The sequence below is a fragment of the Lithobates pipiens genome, unplaced genomic scaffold (genome assembly GCF_037356315.1).
Source record: "Lithobates pipiens isolate NorthernLeopardFrog02 unplaced genomic scaffold, aLitPip1_a1.2 Scaffold_22, whole genome shotgun sequence".
Taxonomy (NCBI): domain Eukaryota; kingdom Metazoa; phylum Chordata; class Amphibia; order Anura; family Ranidae; genus Lithobates; species Lithobates pipiens.
The window spans coordinates 343583475-343603566 of record NW_027507784.1 but is presented as its reverse complement, the minus strand read 5'-3'; the positions used below and the strand labels follow the sequence as shown (position 1 = coordinate 343603566).

General features: G+C 50.9%; 1 protein-coding gene across 24 annotated transcripts in view; it reads left to right on the top strand.

The window, feature by feature from the left end:
• The window catches only part of CLASP1 (cytoplasmic linker associated protein 1), a 233225-nt gene that overhangs the window by 58962 nt on the left and 154171 nt on the right, over nucleotides 1-20092 (top strand). For 6 of the 24 annotated variants that reach the window (XM_077449697.1, XM_077449700.1, XM_077449693.1 and 3 more), the window contains exons 1-2: nucleotides 4605-4881; nucleotides 19100-19255. In XM_077449697.1, coding sequence (XP_077305823.1) covers nucleotides 4845-4881; nucleotides 19100-19255 — 193 coding nt within the window. In that variant the 5' untranslated portion in view covers nucleotides 4605-4844. Of the gene's footprint in view, nucleotides 1-4603; nucleotides 4882-19099; nucleotides 19256-20092 lie in introns of those variants that run through there. The other 18 variants (XM_077449710.1, XM_077449705.1, XM_077449709.1 and 15 more) reach the window with 5 other exon arrangements.

The window sequence follows — 20092 nt, the reverse complement described above, 5'->3', positions numbered from 1 at the left end:
AATGTTCCTTACATTGGTGATCAGTGGGAAGAATGTTCCTTACATTGGTGATCAGTGGGAAGAATGTTCCTTACATTGGTGATCAGTGGGAAGAATGTTCCTTACATTGGTGATCAGTGGGAAGAATGTTCCTTACATTGGTGATCAGTGAGAAGAATGTTCCTTACATTGGTGATCAGTGGGAAGAATGTCCCTTACATTGGTGATCAGTGAGAAGAATGTCCCTTACATTGGTGATCAGTGGGAAGAATTTTCCTTACATTGGTGATCAGTGGGAAGAATGTTCCTTACATTGGTGATCAGTGAGAAGAATGTTCCTTACATTGGTGATCAGTGGGAAGAATGTTCCTTACATTGGTGATCAGTGAGAAGAATGTCCCTTACATTGGTGATCAGTGGGAAGAATTTTCCTTACATTGGTGATCAGTGGGAAGAATGTTCCTTACATTGGTGATCAGTGGGAAGAATGTTCCTTACATTGGTGATCAGTGAGAAGAATGTTCCTTACATTGGTGATCAGTGAGAAGAATGTTCCTTACATTGGTGATCAGTGAGAAGAATGCTCCTTACATTGGTGATCAGTCGGAAGAATGTTCCTTACATTGGTGATCAGTGAGAAGAATGTTCCTTACATTGGTGATCAGTGAGAAGAATGTTCCTTACATTGGTGATCAGTGAGAAGAATGTTCCTTACATTGGTGATCAGTGAGAAGAATGTTCCTTACATTGGTGATCAGTGAGAAGAATGTTCCTTACATTGGTGATCAGTGAGAAGAATGTTCCTTACATTGGTGATCAGTGAGAAGAATGTTCCTTACATTGGTGATCAGTGAGAAGAATGTTCCTTACATTGGTGATCAGTGGGAAGAATGTCCCTTACATTGGTGATCAGTGGGAAGAATGTTCCTTACATTGGTGATCAGTGAGAAGAATGTTCCTTACATTGGTGATCAGTGGGAAGAATGTCCCTTACATTGGTGATCAGTGAGAAGAATGTCCCTTACATTGGTGATCAGTGGGAAGAATTTTCCTTACATTGGTGATCAGTGGGAAGAATGTTCCTTACATTGGTGATCAGTGAGAAGAATGTTCCTTACATTGGTGATCAGTGGGAAGAATGTTCCTTACATTGGTGATCAGTGAGAAGAATGTCCCTTACATTGGCGATCAGTGGGAAGAATGTCCCTTACATTGGCGATCAGTGGGAAGAATGTCCCTTACATTGGTGATCAGTGGGAAGAATGTTCCTTACATTGGTGATCAGTGAGAAGAATGTTACTTACATTGGTGATCAGTGAGAAGAATGTTCCTTACATTGGTGATCAGTGAGAAGAATGTTCCTTACATTGGTGATCAGTGGGAAGAATGTTCCTTACATTGGTGATCAGTGAGAAGAATGTTCCTTACATTGGTGATCAGTGGGAAGAATGTTCCTTACATTGGTGATCAGTGGGAAGAATGTTCCTTACATTGGTGATCAGTGAGAAGAATGTTCCTTACATTGGTGATCAGTGAGAAGAATGTTCCTTACATTGGTGATCAGTGAGAAGAATGTTCCTTACATTGGTGATCAGTGGGAAGAATGTTCCTTACATTGGTGATCAGTGAAAAGAATGTTCCTTACATTGGTGATCAGTGAGAAGAATGCTCCTTACATTGGTGATCAGTGAGAAGAATGCTCCTTACATTGGTGATCAGTGAGAAGAATGTATCTTACATTGGTGATCAGTGAGAAGAATGTATCTTACATTGGTGATCAGTGGGAAGAATGTTCCTTACATTGGTGATCAGTGAAAAGAATGTTCCTTACATTGGTGATCAGTGAGAAGAATGCTCCTTACATTGGTGATCAGTGAGAAGAATGTATCTTACATTGGTGATCAGTGAGAAGAATGTATCTTACATTGGTGATCAGTGAGAAGAATGTTCCTTACATTGGTGATCAGTGAGAAGAATGTTCCTTACATTGGTGATCAGTGAGAAGAATGTTCCTTACATTGGTGATCAGTGGGAAGAATGTTCCTTACATTGGTGATCAGTGAGAAGAATGTTCCTTACATTGGTGATCAGTGAGAAGAATGTATCTTACATTGGTGATCAGTGAGAAGAATGTTCCTTACATTGGTGATCAGTGAGAAGAATGTTCCTTACATTGGTGATCAGTGAGAAGAATGTTCCTTACATTGGTGATCAGTGAGAAGAATGTTCCTTACATTGGTGATCAGTGAGAAGAATGTATCTTACATTGGTGATCAGTGAGAAGAATGTTCCTTACATTGGTGATCGGTGAGAAGAATGTTCCTTACATTGGTGATCGGTGAGAAGAATGTTCCTTACATTGGTGATCAGTGAGAAGAATGTTCCTTACATTGGTGATCAGTGAGAAGAATGTTCCTTACATTGGTGATCAGTGAGAAGAATGTTCCTTACATTGGTGATCGGTGAGAAGAATGTTCCTTACATTGGTGATCAGTGAGAAGAATGTTCCTTACATTGGTGGTCAGTGGGAAGAATGTTCCTTACATTGGTGATCAGTGAGAAGAATGTTCCTTACATTGGTGATCAGTGGGAAGAATTTATCTTGCATTGCATTACATTTGCAGCTATCCAAAGAGAATCACGATTGTCATGCTGCTGGCTCTGCCAAGTGGTGATGTCCCTGGAACACTCTGCTGTCCCCATCAGGTGAAAGGTCAACCAGCCACAACTCGGGGATCCCTAGTTGAGAATGACTGGTTTTATTTCTACAGCACCATCATATTCGGTATTTATGTTCATCTGGGTATTTAAAATAAAAATATTTGAATTATTTATTTTTACAGTTGGTACCTTTTGTTGTTGTACTCTGTTATCCAGGATTGTCACCTCTCGAGATCTCTTGTGTTTATTCCGGATGGGATTGGACCTTAAAGTTAATTGGTTGTCAGGAAGGTGACCGTGTAATTTTGGTTAACTTACCAATGATTTTGCCTAATTCATGTGATGACCGCTCAGTGCTCTCCCTTGGTGAACCATCTTTGCAGACACTCATTCCATTGCTGGTGTCTCTTTTTTTTGGCCATGGTGTGGCCACTGATGATGCAAAATCTGCCCAGGATTGGTGGAATGACCCCACCCTACTATGACCTCACTCAAGCATCTGAAAGATGCCAGGAGGGAACATTGCACATGTGTTGTGGGCAGTTAAAAAAAATATATATTTTGCTTTCAAAAAATGAAAAACGTTAACTGATAGTATTTTTTTGTTCTTGATAGAATTGGGAAGATTTACATAGCAGATTTATTTTCTGTATCGCCTTCGGGGTGATCTCCACAATCTTCCTGTTCCGGTGACCAGGGGAGAAATCTATTGTTCTCCATGGCTCTGTTGGCATTGGGATGAAGCTTGGGCCTGATGATCTTGTTGAGGACAGTGCAGGAGAACATGTACCAAGTGGTCTCCTTCCATGAGATGGAGTTGTAAGATCCCCGTCAGCCGCTGGTGTCGGATTGAACTGTCTTTGTCGCCCAGAGCAGCCAGATTCTAAACTAAAAGGAGGACCTTTGGTTGCCGCTCAGTTCTTATTTTCCTCCTAGTAAAGGTCAACTCTGTTGCAAGCTAACATTAGAGTTTTTGGGTGGGCGTTGGATCCATGTCTCTGCCTTTTTGTACCAAGGTCAAGTGTAGTACCTTTTCTTATCTGTTTTCAGGATCAGAGTGATGGCGTCCTCTTGTATGGGGCAATTCCCAGTGTAATAAGGGGGGTACGGCCGGTTGGATCATTTCCTGTCGGGCTGAATCTGGTTTGGTTTACCAGGCTTGTCCCCAGTTGTAGGCACGCTCCCCAAGTCTTAATGTCTTTCTGGTAGGGATGGAGCAGCATTTTGTACTTGATCGGGGGCTGGGAAGGAGCAGGTAGCTCCCGGTGATGTGCCCCCCTGGGGGTGGCCTCCTAGGTGTGCCAGAAAACACTAGGCAGGTTGGGGACTGGTGAGTTAGGGACTTGGAGATGAGGGAATTTCAGAACTTAAGAGTTGAGGACTTGGAGACGGGGAATTAAGGACTTGGAAACGGGGGGATTGAGGACTTTGAAACGGGGGGGGGGGGGTGAGGACTTGGTGGGGGCTGAGGACTTGTAGACGGGAGGGGGGGGGGGGATTGAGGACTTGGAGACAGGGTTTTAGGACTTGGGGGGGATTGAGGACGGGGGAGTTGAGGACTTGGGGAGGCAGGGGGAGTTTGGGGGGGGTGTTCAGGGAGTTGGGGTCTTGCAGGTGGCAGTTGGGGATTTGGAGACAGTGGGGTTGGGGACTGGGGGGGGTGGGGGGTAGAGATCTGGGGAGGCAGGGGGTTTTAATTAAATTTGCCAGCACCACTGCAAAACTAAAAAGTTAGGTTTGGGTGGAAATTTTCTTTCCTGAGTATATGGAGAGGGCTGTCATGTACAGAGGGCTGGGCCCCCAGGGGCCCCTTTTGTGCACATTGTTCTGCCCTGAATGGGGTCCATGTCAGCATTGTCTGGAGCAGCCAATCCGATTGCAGGTGTCACTCACCCAGGGATGGGAAGTGACCTGTGGTTGGTTGCTGGGGGGGTCTATCAGTGTGTAGAGAGGGGGATGGCCGCTGTCACCGCCCGTGTACACGGAGAGCATGCACGGTGCTGTGCGGAGATCGGTGCATGCTCTGTAGGGATCGGTGGTCGGGGATCCTCCGTCTGTCGGTGGAGAGGGAGAGGCTGAGCGCACACCACCCTCCATGACATCAGCGGCTGCAGCAGACTCGGCTCTCCTCTCCGCCGCCGCCATCCTCTCCTCTCCTCCGCCGGACCGCCCGGCTCTCCGCCAATGTCCCCCGGAGCCGAGCGATGCTGAGGAAGCTGATCTGCCAGAGAATCTGCACAAGTAAGATCGGCCGACACCCGACCGTCCGCCATCATCACCCACCCCGCCTCCTCCCTCCATTGTCCTCCCCACCGGCTGTCTGTCTGATCGGTTACCGTCTACGTGCCTCCCCCCCCCCCCCCCCAAATATCTGCGTGCCCCCCTCCCCCCACTAATTTCTGTGTGCCCCCCCTCTTCCAATGTCTGTGTGCCCCCCCTCCCCCCAATGTCTGTGTGCCCCCTCCCCCCAATGTCTGTGTGCCCCCCATCCCCCCACTAATGTCTGTGTGCCCCCCCATCCCCCCACTAATGTCTGTGTGCCCCCCCATCCCCCCACTAATGTCTGTGTGCCCCCCCTTCCAATGTCTGTGTGCCCCCCCCACCCAATCTCCACCCCCATTGAATGCACAGTGGCCATCTGTCTCCCCACCATTGATCACACTGTCCCCCCCCATTGAATGTACACACTGTGCGCCCCCCATTTAACGCTGTGCCCCCGATTTGAACGCTCTGTCTGTGTCCCACCTCATTGACCATGCCCCTCCCCCCTGAGCGCGCGGTGTCTGGTCGGCCCCCTCCCCGGCGCTGACCGTGCGGTGTCTGGTCGGGCCCCCCTCCCCGGCGCTGAGCGCGCGGTGTCTGGTCGGGCCCCCCTCCCCGCCGCTGAGCGCGCGGTGTCTGGTCGGGCCCCCCTCCCCGCCGCTGAGCGCGCGGTGTCTGGTCGGGCCCCCCTCCCCGCCGCTGAGCGCGCGGTGTCTGGTCGGGGCCCCCCTCCCCGCCGCTGAGCGCGCGGTGTCTGGTCGGGGCCCCCCTCCCCGCCGCTGAGCGCGCGGTGTCTGGTCGGGGCCCCCCTCTCCGCCGCTGAGCGCGCGGTGTCACGTCAGGGCCCTCTCCCCGCCGCTGAGCGCGCGGTGTCTGGTCGGGGCCCCCCTCCCCGCCGCTGAGCGCGCAGTGTCTGGTTGGGGCCCCCCGCCGCTGAGCGCACGATGTCTGGTCGGGGCCCCCCTCTCCGCCGCTGAGCGCACGGTGTCTGGTCGGGGCCCCCCTCTCCGCCGCTGAGCGTGCGGTGTCTGGTCGGGACCCCCCTCTCCGCCGCTGAGCACGCGGTGTCTGGTCGGGGCCCCCCTCTCCGCCGCTGAGCGCGCAGTGTCTGGTCGGGGCCCCCCTCTCCGCCGCTGAGCGCTCGATGTCTGGTCGGGGCCCCCCTCTCCGCCGCTGAGCGCGCGGTGTCTGGTCGGGGCCCCCTTCCCCGCCGCTGAGCGCGCGGTGTCTGGTCGGGGCCCCCCTCCCCACCGCTGAGCGCGCGGTGTCTGGTCGGGGCCCCCCTCCCCGCCGCTGAGCGCGCGGTGTCACGTCAGGGCCCTCTCCCCGCCGCTGAGCGCGCGGTGTCTGGTCGGGGCCCCCCTCCCCGCCGCTGAGCGGGCAGTGTCTGGTTGGGGCCCCCCGCCGCTGAGCGCACGATGTCTGGTCGGGGCCCCCCTCTCCGCCGCTGAGCGCACGGTGTCTGGTCGGGGCCCCCCTCTCCGCCGCTGAGCGTGCGGTGTCTGGTCGGGACCCCCCTCTCCGCCGCTGAGCACGCGGTGTCTGGTCGGGGCCCCCCTCTCCGCCGCTGAGCGCGCAGTGTCTGGTCGGGGCCCCCCTCTCCGCCGCTGAGCGCGCGATGTCTGGTCGGGGCCCCCCTCTCCGCCGCTGAGCGCGCGGTGTCTGGTCGGGGCCCCCTTCCCCGCCGCTGAGCGCGCGGTGTCTGGTCGGGGCCCCCCTCCCCACCGCTGAGCGCGCGGTGTCTGGTCGGGGCCCCCCTCCCCGCCGCTGAGCGCGCGGTGTCACGTCAGGGCCCTCTCCCCGCCGCTGAGCGCGCGGTGTCTGGTCGGGGCCCCCCTCCCCGCCGCTGAGCGGGCAGTGTCTGGTCGGGGCCCCCCTCTCCGCCGCTGAGCGCACGATGTCTGGTCGGGGCCCCCCTCTCCGCCGCTGAGCGCACGGTGTCTGGTCGGGGCCCCCCTCTCCGCCGCTGAGCGTGCGGTGTCTGGTCGGGACCCCCCTCTCCGCCGCTGAGCACGCGGTGTCTGGTCGGGGCCCCCCTCTCCGCCGCTGAGCGCGCAGTGTCTGGTCGGGGCCCCCCTCTCCGCCGCTGAGCGCGCAGTGTCTGGTCGGGGCCCCCCTCTCCGCCGCTGAGCGCGCGGTGTCTGGTCGGGGCCCCCCTCTCCGCCGCTGAGCGCGCGGTGTCTGGTCGGGGCCGCTGAGCGCGCGGTGTCTGGTCGGGGCCCCCTTCCCCGCCGCTGAGCGCGCGGTGTCTGGTCGGGGCCCCCTCCACGCCGCTGAGCGCGCGGTGTCTGGTCGGTGCCCCCCTCCCCGCCGCTGAGCGCGCGGTGTCTGGTCGGTGCCCCCCTCCCCGCCGCTGAGCGCGCGGTGTCTGGTCGGTGCCCCCCCTCCCCGCCGCTGAGCGCGCGGTGTCTGGTCGGGGGCCCCCCTCCCCGCCGCTGAGCGCGCGGTGTCTGGTCGGGGGCCCCCCTCCCCGCCGCTGAGCGCGCGGTGTCTGGTCGGGGGCCCCCCTCCCCGCCGCTGAGCGCGCGGTGTCTGGTCGGGGGCCCCCCTCCCCGCCGCTGAGCGCGCGGTGTCTGGTCGGGGGCCCCCCTCCCCGCCGCTGAGCGCGCGGTGTCTGGTCGGGGGCCCCCCTCCCCGCCGCTGAGCGCGCGGTGTCTGGTCGGGGGCCCCCCTCCCCGCCGCTGAGCGCGCGGTGTCTGGTCGGGGGCCCCCTCCACGCCGCTGAGCGCGCGGTGTCTGGTCGGGGCCCCCCTCCACGCCGCTGAGCGCGCGGTGTCTGGTCGGTGCCCCCCTCCCCGCCGCTGAGCGCGCGGTGTCTGGTCGGTGCCCCCCTCCCCGCCGCTGAGCGCGCGGTGTCTGGTCGGTGCCCCCCTTCCCCGCCGCTGAGCGCGCGGTGTCTGGTCGGGGGCCCCCCTCCCCGCCGCTGAGCGCGCGGTGTCTGGTCGGGGGCCCCCCTCCCCGCCGCTGAGCGCGCGGTGTCTGGTCGGGGGCCCCCCTCCCCGCCGCTGAGCGCGCGGTGTCTGGTCGGTGCCCCCCCTCCCCGCCGCTGAGCGCGCGGTGTCTGGTCGGGGCCCCCCTCTCCGCCGCTGAGCGCGCGGTGTCTGGTCGGGGGCCCCCCTCCCCGCCGCTGAGCGCGCGGTGTCTGGTCGGGGGCCCCCCTCCCCGCCGCTGAGCGCGCGGTGTCTGGTCGGGGGCCCCCCTCCCCGCCGCTGAGCGCGCGGTGTCCTGGCTTCCCAGATCCATACCACTCAGTGTTGTCCCCCTCGCCCCGTCCCCGGTGTGTGCCCTGCGTTGTGTACTCTGTCATGTGTTTGGATCTCTCCCTGTGATCAGTTGTCTGTTGCTGGGTGAGGTGGGAAGGTGGCGGCTCTGTTCTCTGCAGTCCCTACGCGCTCCGCCACCTTCACATCCTCCATTTAGTGGGGCCCTCGGGGACTCCTCGCCCTTTATCTGACAATGAGAAAAGTGCTACAAAGTGTTATTCTGTATGGTGCGGAGTACAAGGCCGCACAGCCAGGTGTGATGGTAGGATATTACTCCGCCCCTGCCCCGCCCCTTGTGCAGGCCTGTCAGTAGGAGGCGGTTCCAGAGCCGGGCTTGTTGTTGTTTTGTTATTTGTGAGTTTATTTTTTATGTTTATTTTTACACTCACCGGCCACTTTATTAGGTCTCCCTCGCTAGTAGTGGGTTGGACCCCCTTTTGCCTTCATTCTTGGTGACATAGATACAACAAGGTGTTGGAAACGTTCCTCAGAGATTTTGCTCCGTAGTGACATAACATCACACAGTTGCTGCAGATTTGTCAGCTGTACATCCATGATGCCAATCTCCCATTCCACCACATCCCAAAGGTGCTCCATTGGATGAGATGTGTGGAGGCCATTGGAGGACAGGGACCTCATTGTCCAGTGGTGAGATGATTGGAGGTTTGTGACATGGGGCATTATCCTGCTGGAAGGAGCCATCAGAAGATGGGGACACTGTAGTCATAAAGGGATGGACATGGTCAGCAACAATACTCAGGTGGGACGTGGTGATTAATCCATGATCAATGGGTGCTAAGGGGCCCAAAGTGGGCCAAGAAAATACCCCCCCCCCCACACCATTACACCCCCACCACCAGCCTGAACCAGTGATACCCCATCCCCCACACCATTACACCCCCACCACCAGCCTGAACCAGTAATACCCCATCCCCCACACCATTACACCCCCACCACCAGCCTGGACCGGTGATACCCCATCCCCCACACCATTACACCCCCACCACCAGCCTGGACCGGTGATACAAGGCAGGATGGATCCATGTGCCAAATTCTGACCCCACCATCTGAATGTCGGAGCTGAAATCCAGACTCATCAGATCAGGCAATGTTTTTCCAATCTTCTGTTGTCCAATTTCGGTGATCCTGTGCCAATTGTAGCTTCAGTTTCCTGTTCTTAGCTGACAGGAGTGGCACCCGGTGTGGTCCTCTGCTGCTGTAGCCCATCTGCTTCAAGGTTGGATGTGCTGTGCATTCAAAGATGGTATTCTGCATACTTTGGGTGTAGCGAGGGGTTATCTGAGTTACTGTTGTCTTTCCATCATCTGGAACCAGTCTACTCATTCTCCTCTGACCTCAACAAGGCATTTTCCTCCACACAACCTCCGCTCACTGGATATTTTCTCTCCTCCCGCCATTCTCTGTAAACCCTGAGAGATGCTTGTGTGTGATAATCCCAGAAATACTCAGACCGGCCCGTCTGCCACCAACAACCGCGCCATGTTCAGAGTCACTTAAATCCTTTTTTTTTTTTTTTTAACCCATTCTGATGCTCGGTTTTAACTTCAGAAAATCGTCTTCACCACATCCGGATGCCGAAATGCATCGACTTGCTGCCATGTGATTAATTAGCTATCGAACAGGTGTACCTAATAAAGTGGTGAGTATACAGCGGTACGCGGTCGGTCTCATCCCGCTCTGCACATGCTCAGTTACTCTCCATTTTTAGGCACTGCTGAGATTGTAGAGGCCAATCTGCCTTTACTTCAATACCGGGGGGCACTTTCACCCCCTTCATGCCCAGGCCAATTTTCAGCTCTCTCACAAAACTTTGAATGACAGTTGCGCGGTCATGCTACACTGTAACCGTATGACATTTTTATCATTTTTATTTTTTTTTCCAGACAGAGCTTTCATTTCGTGGTATTTAATCACCACTGGGGGGTTTTTTTTTCTCCTTATTTCTTTTTTCTTGCTAAGACCTTAAACCAAGAAAAACTTTTATATTTTTGTGTTAGAAAATTTTGTAAATCAGTAATTTTTCTTGTGCACTAATGGGCACAGATAGGCTGCACTTATGGACACTGATGAGGAGGCACTAATATGCAGCACTGATAGGCGGCGCATATGGGCGCTGATTGGTGGCACTGAAAGGCAGCACTAACTGGCATCGCCGATGGGCACTGTTTGAGCTGCGTTGGTAATCAGTGCCCTGATCATCTGTCAGGTCTCCCCTGATGAGAAATGCTGCTGATCGGCTCTCCTCGTCTCACTCTCTGTGTAAGGAGGGCAAAGCCGACAACTGGCATTTTCCTTGTTTACATGTGACAATCTTTGATTGGACACAGCTGATCACATGGGTAAAGAGTCACCTCATCGGCTCTTTACCGAGCTCGGGATGCGCTGTGTGCACGCAAGCATGGCGAGAATGTTACGACATATGACGTTGTGCCAGAACAGGAGAACCACCCTTCCACTGTTATTTGTCTATATGGCAGGCAGGAGGTGGTTAAATAGAATTTATAGCCAAGGAAGCTGCTTCTGTTTGATCTGTAACTGCCATGGTGCTGCACATGTGATCAGTTATGACACTGGCCATTTGATGGTTTGACAGTTTGGTTAAGGACATTGTTGGTGTCAGTGAGAGGAGTAGTGCCCCATTGTTGGTGTCAGTGGGAAGAGTAGTGCCCCATTGTTGGTGTCAGTGGGAAGAGTAGTGCCCCATTGTTGGTGTCAGTGGGAGGAGTAGTGCCCCATTGTTGGTGTCAGTGGGAAGAATAGTGCCCCATTGTTGGTGTCAGTGGGAGGAGTAGTGCCCCATTGTTGGTGTCGGTGGGAGGAGTAGTGCCCCATTGTTGGTGTCGGTGGGAGGAGTAGTGCCCCATTGTTGGTGTCGGTGGGAAGAGTAGTGCCCCATTGTTGGTGTCGGTGGGAGGAGTAGTGCCCCATTGTTGGTGTCGGTGGGAGGAGTAGTGCCCCATTGGTGGTGTCAGTGGGAGGAGTAGTGCCCCATTGGTGGTGTCAGTGGGAGGAGTAGTGCCCCATTGGTGGTGTCAGTGGGAGGAGTAGTGCCCCATTGGTGGTGTCAGTGGGAGGAGTAGTGCCCCATTGGTGGTGTCAGTGGGAGTAGTGCCCCATTGGTGGTGTCAATGGGAGTAGTGCCCCATTGTTGGTGTCAGTGGGAGGAGTAGTGCCCCATTGTTGGTGTCAGTGGGAGGAGTAGTGCCCCATTGTTGGTGTCAGTGGGAGGAGTAGTGCCCCATTGTTGGTGTCAGTGGGAAGAATAGTGCCCCATTGTTGGTGTCAGTGGGAGGAGTAGTGCCCCATTGTTGGTGTCGGTGGGAGGAGTAGTGCCCCATTGTTGGTGTTGGTGGGAAGAGTAGTGCCCATGATAAATGTACTCGGGTTCTTATCAGAATGTGGGACAAACCTATAAGAAATGTATCCAATTCTGAAATGTAAAGTGGCCTTCAAAAGTTTCTTTGTATCTACTGAGTTTATAAAAATGTTGGTGGTGCCCCCCGGCTCTTTCACACCATCCGCAATCTCTGAAGCCTTCTGAAATCTTTTGGTAAAACAGCGGCAGACAGGCGTTCAGGAGGCGGCCCCGCAGCCTCTTAAATCTTTTTTTTTTTTTTTTAAATCGCAAGCATTTTGTATCGAAATACAAAACCGCGAGCCAGGTATTTGGGCTGTAGCTCTGGCATGGTTCCGGTGACCTCAACGGGCACGCTTTGACAGTCTGTGCCTCTTATCAAACTCTTGCAAGCTGACTTAAATTTGCTGTGGCGTGTGTACCACGCTTTTCAGCTGCAAAGTTAGGATTTAGCTGGGCAATCGTGGGGCAGTAAAAACACAGATCAACTGCTTGTTTTTGCCACCCGTGTCAAATAACCCCCCTTATTCTATGATGATTGCGGGTGCCTGAATGAAGCATGACCTCAATATTGTGTGAAGTGTGATGAGATGTGTCCAGTATTCTTGGCATTCTGTAGTATATGGTGGATCCGTTCTCCAGCCAGGGACTGTAGATAGTGCTGCGTGTATTGGGGACATTGCTGTGTCCGTTGGCCACCTATGGCTGAATATCAGTCTATTCAACCCCATTGTAGCTTGTCATGTATTGCTTACATGAAGTTCCTGCCTGACCGTAGGCTAAGGGCCGGTTCACACTGCGGGCGATGCGAGGCGACACCGACTTGCCTCGCCGCGACCTGCCGCGACCTCAGCGGCAACTTGCAGATGACTTCTGTATAGAAGTCAATGCAAGTCGCCCCGAGGTCGCCCGAAAGTAGTACAGGAACCTTTTTTCTGAGTCGGAGCGACTCGAGTCGCTCCTCTCAGAACGGTTCCATTGTACAGAACGGGGGCGACTTGTCAGATCGCGGCGAGGCAAGTCGTGTCGCCTCGCATCGCCCGCAGTGTGAACCGGCCCTTACTGTATTATAGCCCTTTCACGACTAAGCCTATTTTTGGAATTTGGTGTTTACAAGTTAAAATCCATATTTTTTGCTAGAAAATTACTTGGAACCCCCAAACATATATATATATATATATTTTAGCAGAGACTCTAGAGAATAAAACGGTGATTGTTGCAAAATTTTATGTCACACGGTATTTGCGCAGCGGTGTTTTAAACGCAACTTTTTGGGAAAAGGGACACTTTCATGAATTAAAAAAAAACAAAACCGTAAAATTAACCCAATTTTTTTGCGTAATGTGAAAGATAATGTTACGCCGAGTAAATAGCGTAACATTATCTTTCACATTACGCAAAAAAATTGGGCTAATTTTACGGTTTCGTTTTTTTTTTAATTCATGAAAGTGTCCCTTTTCCCAAAAAGTTGCGTTTAAAACACAGCTGCGCAAATACCGTGTGACATAAAATATTGCAACAATCGCCATTTTATTCTCTAGAGTCTGCTAAAAAAAAAAAAAAATATATATATATATATATATATATATATATATATATATATATATATATATATATATATATATATATATATATTTAATGTTTGGGGGTTCCAAGTAATTTTCTAGCAAAAAATATGGATTTTAACTTGTAAACACCAAATTCCAAAAATAGGCTTAGTCTTGAAAGGGCTATAGATACCAAACATGTCACACTTTATAGTTGCGCGCACTTGTGGATTGACGACAAAGTACGGTACCTAAAAATCTCAATAGGCGACGCTTTAATTTTTTTTTTTTACGGTTACCAGGTTAGCGTTACAGAGGAGGTCTGGTGCTAGAATTATTGCTCTCGCTCTGACGATCGCGGCAATACCTCACATGTGTGATTTGAACACCGTTTACATACGCGGGCGCGACTTCCGTATGCGTTTTCTTCGCTTCGCGAGCTCACGGGGACAGCGGGCGCTTTAAAAAAAATTTTTTTATTTATTTTAAAATGACTAAATTGTTTAAAAAAATAAATTTGTGATCACTTTTATTGCTGTCACAAGGAATGTAAACATCCCTTGTGACAGTAATAGGTGGTGACAGGTACTCTTTATGGAGGGATCGGGGGGTCTAAAAGACCCCCCACCCCTCCTTTACACTTCAATGTATTCAGATCGCCGAAAACGGCGATTCTGAATACCGTATATCTTTTTAAAACCGGCGCCATCGGCAGCCGAGTAAACGGGAAGTGACGTTGTGACGTCGCTTCCGTGTTTACTATGAGGAGACTGGAACGTAGCCGATTACCGCTTCGTTCCAGTTCCTCCCCAGCAGCCGGAGGCGGCGGAATTTGAATCGGTGCTCCCGATCGAGCGGGAGCACCGGTAACAGCGGCGGGAGGCGGCGGAAAGGGGGGACGAGCATCGGTTGTTATGGCTGGATAGCCAATCGCCCGCTGAAAAGAACGGTACCGGGATGATGCAGGCCTGCAGGTGCGGGCATCATCCCGGTATACCCCCCGGAAGCCGAGTACGCACATCTGTGTACGCTCGGCGGGAAGGGGCTAGAGAGAGGATTGAAGTCTGAATCTGAGGTCTACGTTGGCGTTTCCTGCACTTTGCTGTGGGGCCCCTGTGCTACCAGTTAATTGTCCTGCCCTTTGAACTCTCATCTGTGCCTCTGGTATTTACCACAGTGATGGCCTCTTCATTGTGGAATACTTACATGGCCACTTGTTGACGCAACAAAGTCTGGTACACACTAACAGATTTTCCTGCAGACAAAGCATCAGACTTTTGTCTGAAGGCCGTGTGCGCCTGGAGTTTGTCTTGCATACGAACGGCACACAATCGTTGGCCAACAAACATGAACATAGTGATGTACTACGAGGAATTTCAGCTCTCGAGCGCCATCCTTTGGCCACCTTCTGCTAATGTCGTGTTTGAGCATTGATTCCGACCATGCGTGTTTTGTACTTTTTGACTTTTGTGTGACGGACTTGTGTACACACGATAGGAAAATCTGACAATAGACCGTTGTCCGCCGAAAATGTGTATTAGCCTGCCAGCCAACTTTTTTTGGCAGAAAGTTTGGCCAACAATTGTCTGATGGGGCCTACTAATGGTGGGATTTTAGACAAACCGTCTGTCATCACACAATTCCCTGCTGAAAATCTGATCGTGTGTACGAGGCTTTAGACTGTGTTGGATAATGTAACGATAACAGGCATGAAAACGATTAGGATTGATCTTGAATCTTCTGAAATCAGTGGCACCAACTCATCATTTGGAGTTTCTGGGTCTTAGTCTTGGACACAGCTCAGGGCAGAGTGTCTTTCCACAGGAGAATATTGTGACGCTCTAGGTTCAGATTTCCATTCCCTAACCCAGGAGCTGTCCAATCCCCCCACTTCAGCCTGAGTCTGATTGTTGTCACTTTAGAGGCAGTTCCATTTGGCCAGTTTTAAATTTAGACCTCTACATCGCACCGTCCTGTCAGTGGGATAAGCCGATATATGAACAGAGAGCCGTTCACCTATCACCGTGGACCAGGTTGTCTCTGGCCTGGTAGCTAAGGAATCCGGAATCTAGAGTTTTTGATACCTCAGCCACCAGGCAAGGATCCTTCCATCTTTTAGAGCAAGGGGTGCCCAACCTTTTGAAGAGCGAGGGCCACTTAACCGACTTGGTAACCAGTCGCGGGCCACAATGCACGGAGTGGGTGGACGGCATGTTCGTGTCCACTCTGCATTTGGAGAGCAGACACGGACACAGCCCACGATACTTTTTAGCGGATCGTATTGCTGCCACTACTTAGAGGTGAATAGAGGGTCCAATTGGTCGGACTGTCAGACTGACCATGTGAAAGGGGTCCAAGGCTGCTTTCACACGGATTCACTACGGTTTACCTGCACCACGTGTGCAACGCAGTGTACCTTTTTGGCTTTCCTGCAGTTTGCAATAGACTTCTATTATTATTCTGCAGGTTTGGTGCACTTTCAGAAAGCTCACCAAACTTGCAGGTAATAATAGAAGTCTATGGCTCAGTGCAGGTAACCCCGCAGGTAAATTGCTCTGCACCTGCGGATCAGTTTGAAAGCAGCCCAGTAACCACTGCAGAAAAGATATGCCCATACATACACTGTAGACATGTGCAAAAGGAAAAAATTCGTTTAATTTCGTTTCGTTTTAATTCGTTCATTAATTTCGTTTCCTTATATTCGTTAACTTCCTTAAATTCGTTTTCGGATTTCGTTTAGTTTTCTACCGAATTTGAAAAATCGGCCATATTCGAAAATATTTCAACGAAATTCGAAAATATTTCTACCGGATTCGAAATGATTTCGACCACATTCGAAAATATTTTGTGACCCGACTTTAGGACCATGTATCTCGGGGTCACTTGGTGCTAGAAACTCCAAATTTGGATATGTTGTATTGCTAGTATTATTGTGTTTGCATACCAAATTTGGGGTTTCTAGCTATAAGTGATCCCGAGATATCTGGCCCCAAATTCGGGTCGCAAAATGTTATTAGTTAATAGAGCGGAGAATGACATTTTGCGACCCGATTTTGGGGACACATATCTCGGGGTCACTTATAGCTAGAAACCCCAAATTTAATATGCAAACAATATCATACTAGCTCTACAACATATCCAAATTTTGAGTTTCTAGCACCAAGTGACCCCGAGATACATGGCCCTAAAGTCGGGTTACAAAATATTTTCGAATGCGGTTGAAATAATGTTGAATCATGTTGAAATCATTTCGAATGCAGTTGAAATAATAATGAATCATGTCGAATTCATTCGAATTCATTCGTTATATTTCTTTCGTATTCGTTGTAATTTGTTATTTTTTTATTCGGACATTCGGATGCAAAATTCGGCCGAATTTCGATTCGTTACGAAACGAATTGCACAAGCCTAATACACTGTGATTTTAGTAATAAACTGACCTTTAATAACAGTATTATTTCTGTTCTATCCCAGAGCAGGAGGTCGCGGGCCACATCAGAGGGCTTTGCAGGCCACATGTGGCCCCCGGGCCACTGGTTGGGCACCCCTGTTTTAGAGGATCCTCACTATGGATGTCAGTTTCACATTTTGGCGAGAAGTCCTCAGTGCTGGCAACTTGGTTGTTGAGAGAAGTCTTGTCTTCTGATCAACATATGGAAATTCAGACAAATTGACTGTTTCTACAGCCCTGGACTATCCTACTGAAGTGTCATTTAGTTTGGATTCAGTTATACAACGTCACAGAGGTGACCTATCAATCATCGGGGAGTAACCAGAGAAGAGGTAGATGTGATGCTGTCCTGTGCAGAACTTCTCATTCCAGCCATGTACATTCCAGGTGTAGACAACTAAGCTTGGAGGCAGACATCCTTGGCTGGCAGTGCCTGGACCCTGAGATTGGTCCCTACACCTGGAAGTGTTCCAGTCCCTGTGCCATAGGTGTGGGATACCTGATGTTGACCTCTTGGCCAAACAACAAAATTATGCACATTTGTCAGCAGGTAGAGGGAGCCGTGTATGCTCTGTTGTCTTCTTGGGATCAGTACGCTCTCTGATCTATGCACCACTCATCTGCTTTGCAGGATCGTGATGGAGGGCATACTGGTAAGCCTCATTGCGGTAGACTGGCCCTGACGCATGGTACTTTGATCTGGTAAGACTGCTTCCAGACACTATTGGATTGTCATGATCTTCTGGCCAAAGGACCAGTTTGCCAAGCTGCTTCACGGTAGCTGGCTTTAATGGTATGACTATTGAAGCCCAGATTCTAAGAGACTGGGGCATCTGAGTCTGATTTCTACAATCCAGTAAATACTATGATGCCTTCTCACAACTATATATACATGGTATATAAGCACACATCACTTGGTTTGGGTCTCAGGACTTCCACCCTAGGAGTTTCTCTGTGGATCCCGACCAGCGTCTGGCAGTTGGCACTATCAAGGGTCAGGTTTCTGCCCTTCCTTTTCTGCTTCAGAGAACATTAGCCCGTCAAACAGGGGGGTCTTCCAGATAGCCCACCCCCCTCCCCGTTCTTCCCTCCAGACTTGGATCTGAAACTGGCACTTGCTTTGCTTCAGAAACCATCATTAGAACCCATTAGAGACATTCTGTCTCTATTCTTACCCAGGTGTTGGTAAACTGCCAGCCTTGTCATGCTAGAAACCTTTTTTAAACTTGCATAGCGACAGGGTGGTGCTGAGACACAGAACTTCCTTCTTGCTTAAGGTTGTTCTGCCATTGACCTTAATCAGCATGTTGTTCCTCTGTCCTGTCCTATTTGGTTCCAGTTTACCAAAAGGAAACTTCCTTTTATTGTCTGGAGGTGTTTCAGGGCTGTAAGTGTCTCTCAGCCACTATTTTATTCAGAAAGACTTATTCCCTCAGTAATCAGGTGGTTCCCATAAGGGTGCACCAGCTTCTTCTACTATATTTGTGAGTGCTTATTGGACTTTTAGGCATCAAGCATCAGTTTTGCAGATTTACAAGGCTGCCACAAGGTCTACAGTTCACACGTTCTACCACGTGGACATTTTGGCCTCATCTGGTGCCAGCTTAGGCTAAAAGGTCCTTCAGGCAGCTCTTGAGCTGCAGGGTAGTGCCCAGTTCTGTTTTCTTGCGCTTGCTAGCATTTGTTTGCTTTGGTGCCCACGCCTAAATTGGACTGCTTTGTCCCTCAATAGACAAAGAAAACAAGAGAAATTGCCGTAAAACCTTTTTATTTGGGGGTCTATGAGTGACACAGTGTGCCCATTCCTCCTGCAGGCAGCAGTGTAACACAAAGGCTTTGCGTGTCCCTCAGTGGACTTCAAAGAAAAGGACATGACAGTGTTCACAAATCTTTAGATTGTCGCTGATCCGAACACCTCAGCTTCCCTGTCAAGTGCTTACGTTGCATGCTGTGTTCCAGCTCCTGAGAGTGCACAACAATGTCAAATCCGCATAGTAGGGTGGAATATAAAAAATAAAAAAAAATCTAAAGGCTCAAGAGTTCTTCCATAAGTACGGTTGTGACTAGTTCTCTTTTTAAATATAGGTCTGTTTTAAAGGAGAACCCCGTCCCTCACACACTAAAGGTTAAAGTCACTCGGCCTTGAATGAAAGCGGTGGCGTGCTCTGGTATTTATGGCTTCTCAGTGGCCAGTTTGATCAACTCCATTCTGCTGGAGGTACTTTGGCTTTAGAAACTTTTTTTGATCATTTATCTGGAACTGGCCATGTGGCTTTGCTGTACAGTTACAGATGTTGAGTGTTCAGTCTTTAGCAAGCTTTGTAGCGTATTTTACTTTTGTTGGTTATCAATTAATGCAGAAAGTTCGGCATGATGTCCTTTTTGGCTAACTTAAATGATTAAAGATGCAAGCTTTCACGATGCCGTGGATCCATTATGAAAATAATTCTTTTGAAAACATTGTGAGGGGGGGGGGCGGCCTGTACAGGCTTATCTGCCGGGAAAATGTAAAGTAATTATTGTATTTGCTGCTCACCAACATATCTTGTTTTGATTTCAGATAAAAACTTTGATGATGAGGATTCAGTTGATGGAAACAGACCTTCATCAGCGAGCTCTACTGCGTCATCCAAAGCGCCTCCCTCTGCCCGCAAACCGGTAACCATGGGGACAGCTCGGAGACCGGTAGCATCTGCAGTGGCCGCCAAGCCAGGAGGTGAGTTTAGAGAACTTTGTGTATGAAGTACATGACATTCAGCCCTTCTTCAAATTCAAGTGACAGGTCAAGTCGCGTGATAAGTCGCACACCCTCTTCCTGGCAATCACACTGTTCAAATCGGTGCGACGCCGACTTTGTATTGCTGCACCGATTTGAAACAAAGTAAGTCCCCACTACTTTTGCCAATTTTGGGGAGCCACTTGCATAAACAACTGTGCTTGAAGCCAAACAGATGTTTTGCAAGTCGCACTGACGTGCGGCTTTGAAATTATGCGATTTCAGATGAAGTCGCACGATTTCAAAGCCACAGTTAATGAGAACAAGGGCTTAGGGCTCTTTCACATGGGCCGGTTAAGTCCCTTCAAAGTATTTCCTCCATCCATGTGGTACGGTAATATTATAAACACGGTGTAGCATTCGGATGTATGCAAAAAAAAACTAAGAACGCGGGTAGTTTTGCATGTCTCCTTCATAAATACAAATGAAGAGATAAAAATATAGATCATAACGCAGTGTGCCCCCCCCCCCCCCCCCCATAATAGACTATGATGTAACAACTGGTTGAGCTTGTATATTGACACCCTGCATCCCGTATTTTGGGGGATCCTCAGATGACTTGGTTCCTTTTCCCATGTATCTGTAAGGGAGGATTTGGTTAACTAAACCTATCCATTGAGCAGTCATGGGTGGTAATGAACGCATCCATTAAAGTGCTGTTGCAGAGGAATACATTTAACACGAGGATAGCCGTTTGGTATCCTTGCAGTCTGGACTGCAGCCATGATCCCTGTATAGTTCTCGTTTTCCTGGCTGACATTGAGGTGAATTATGATT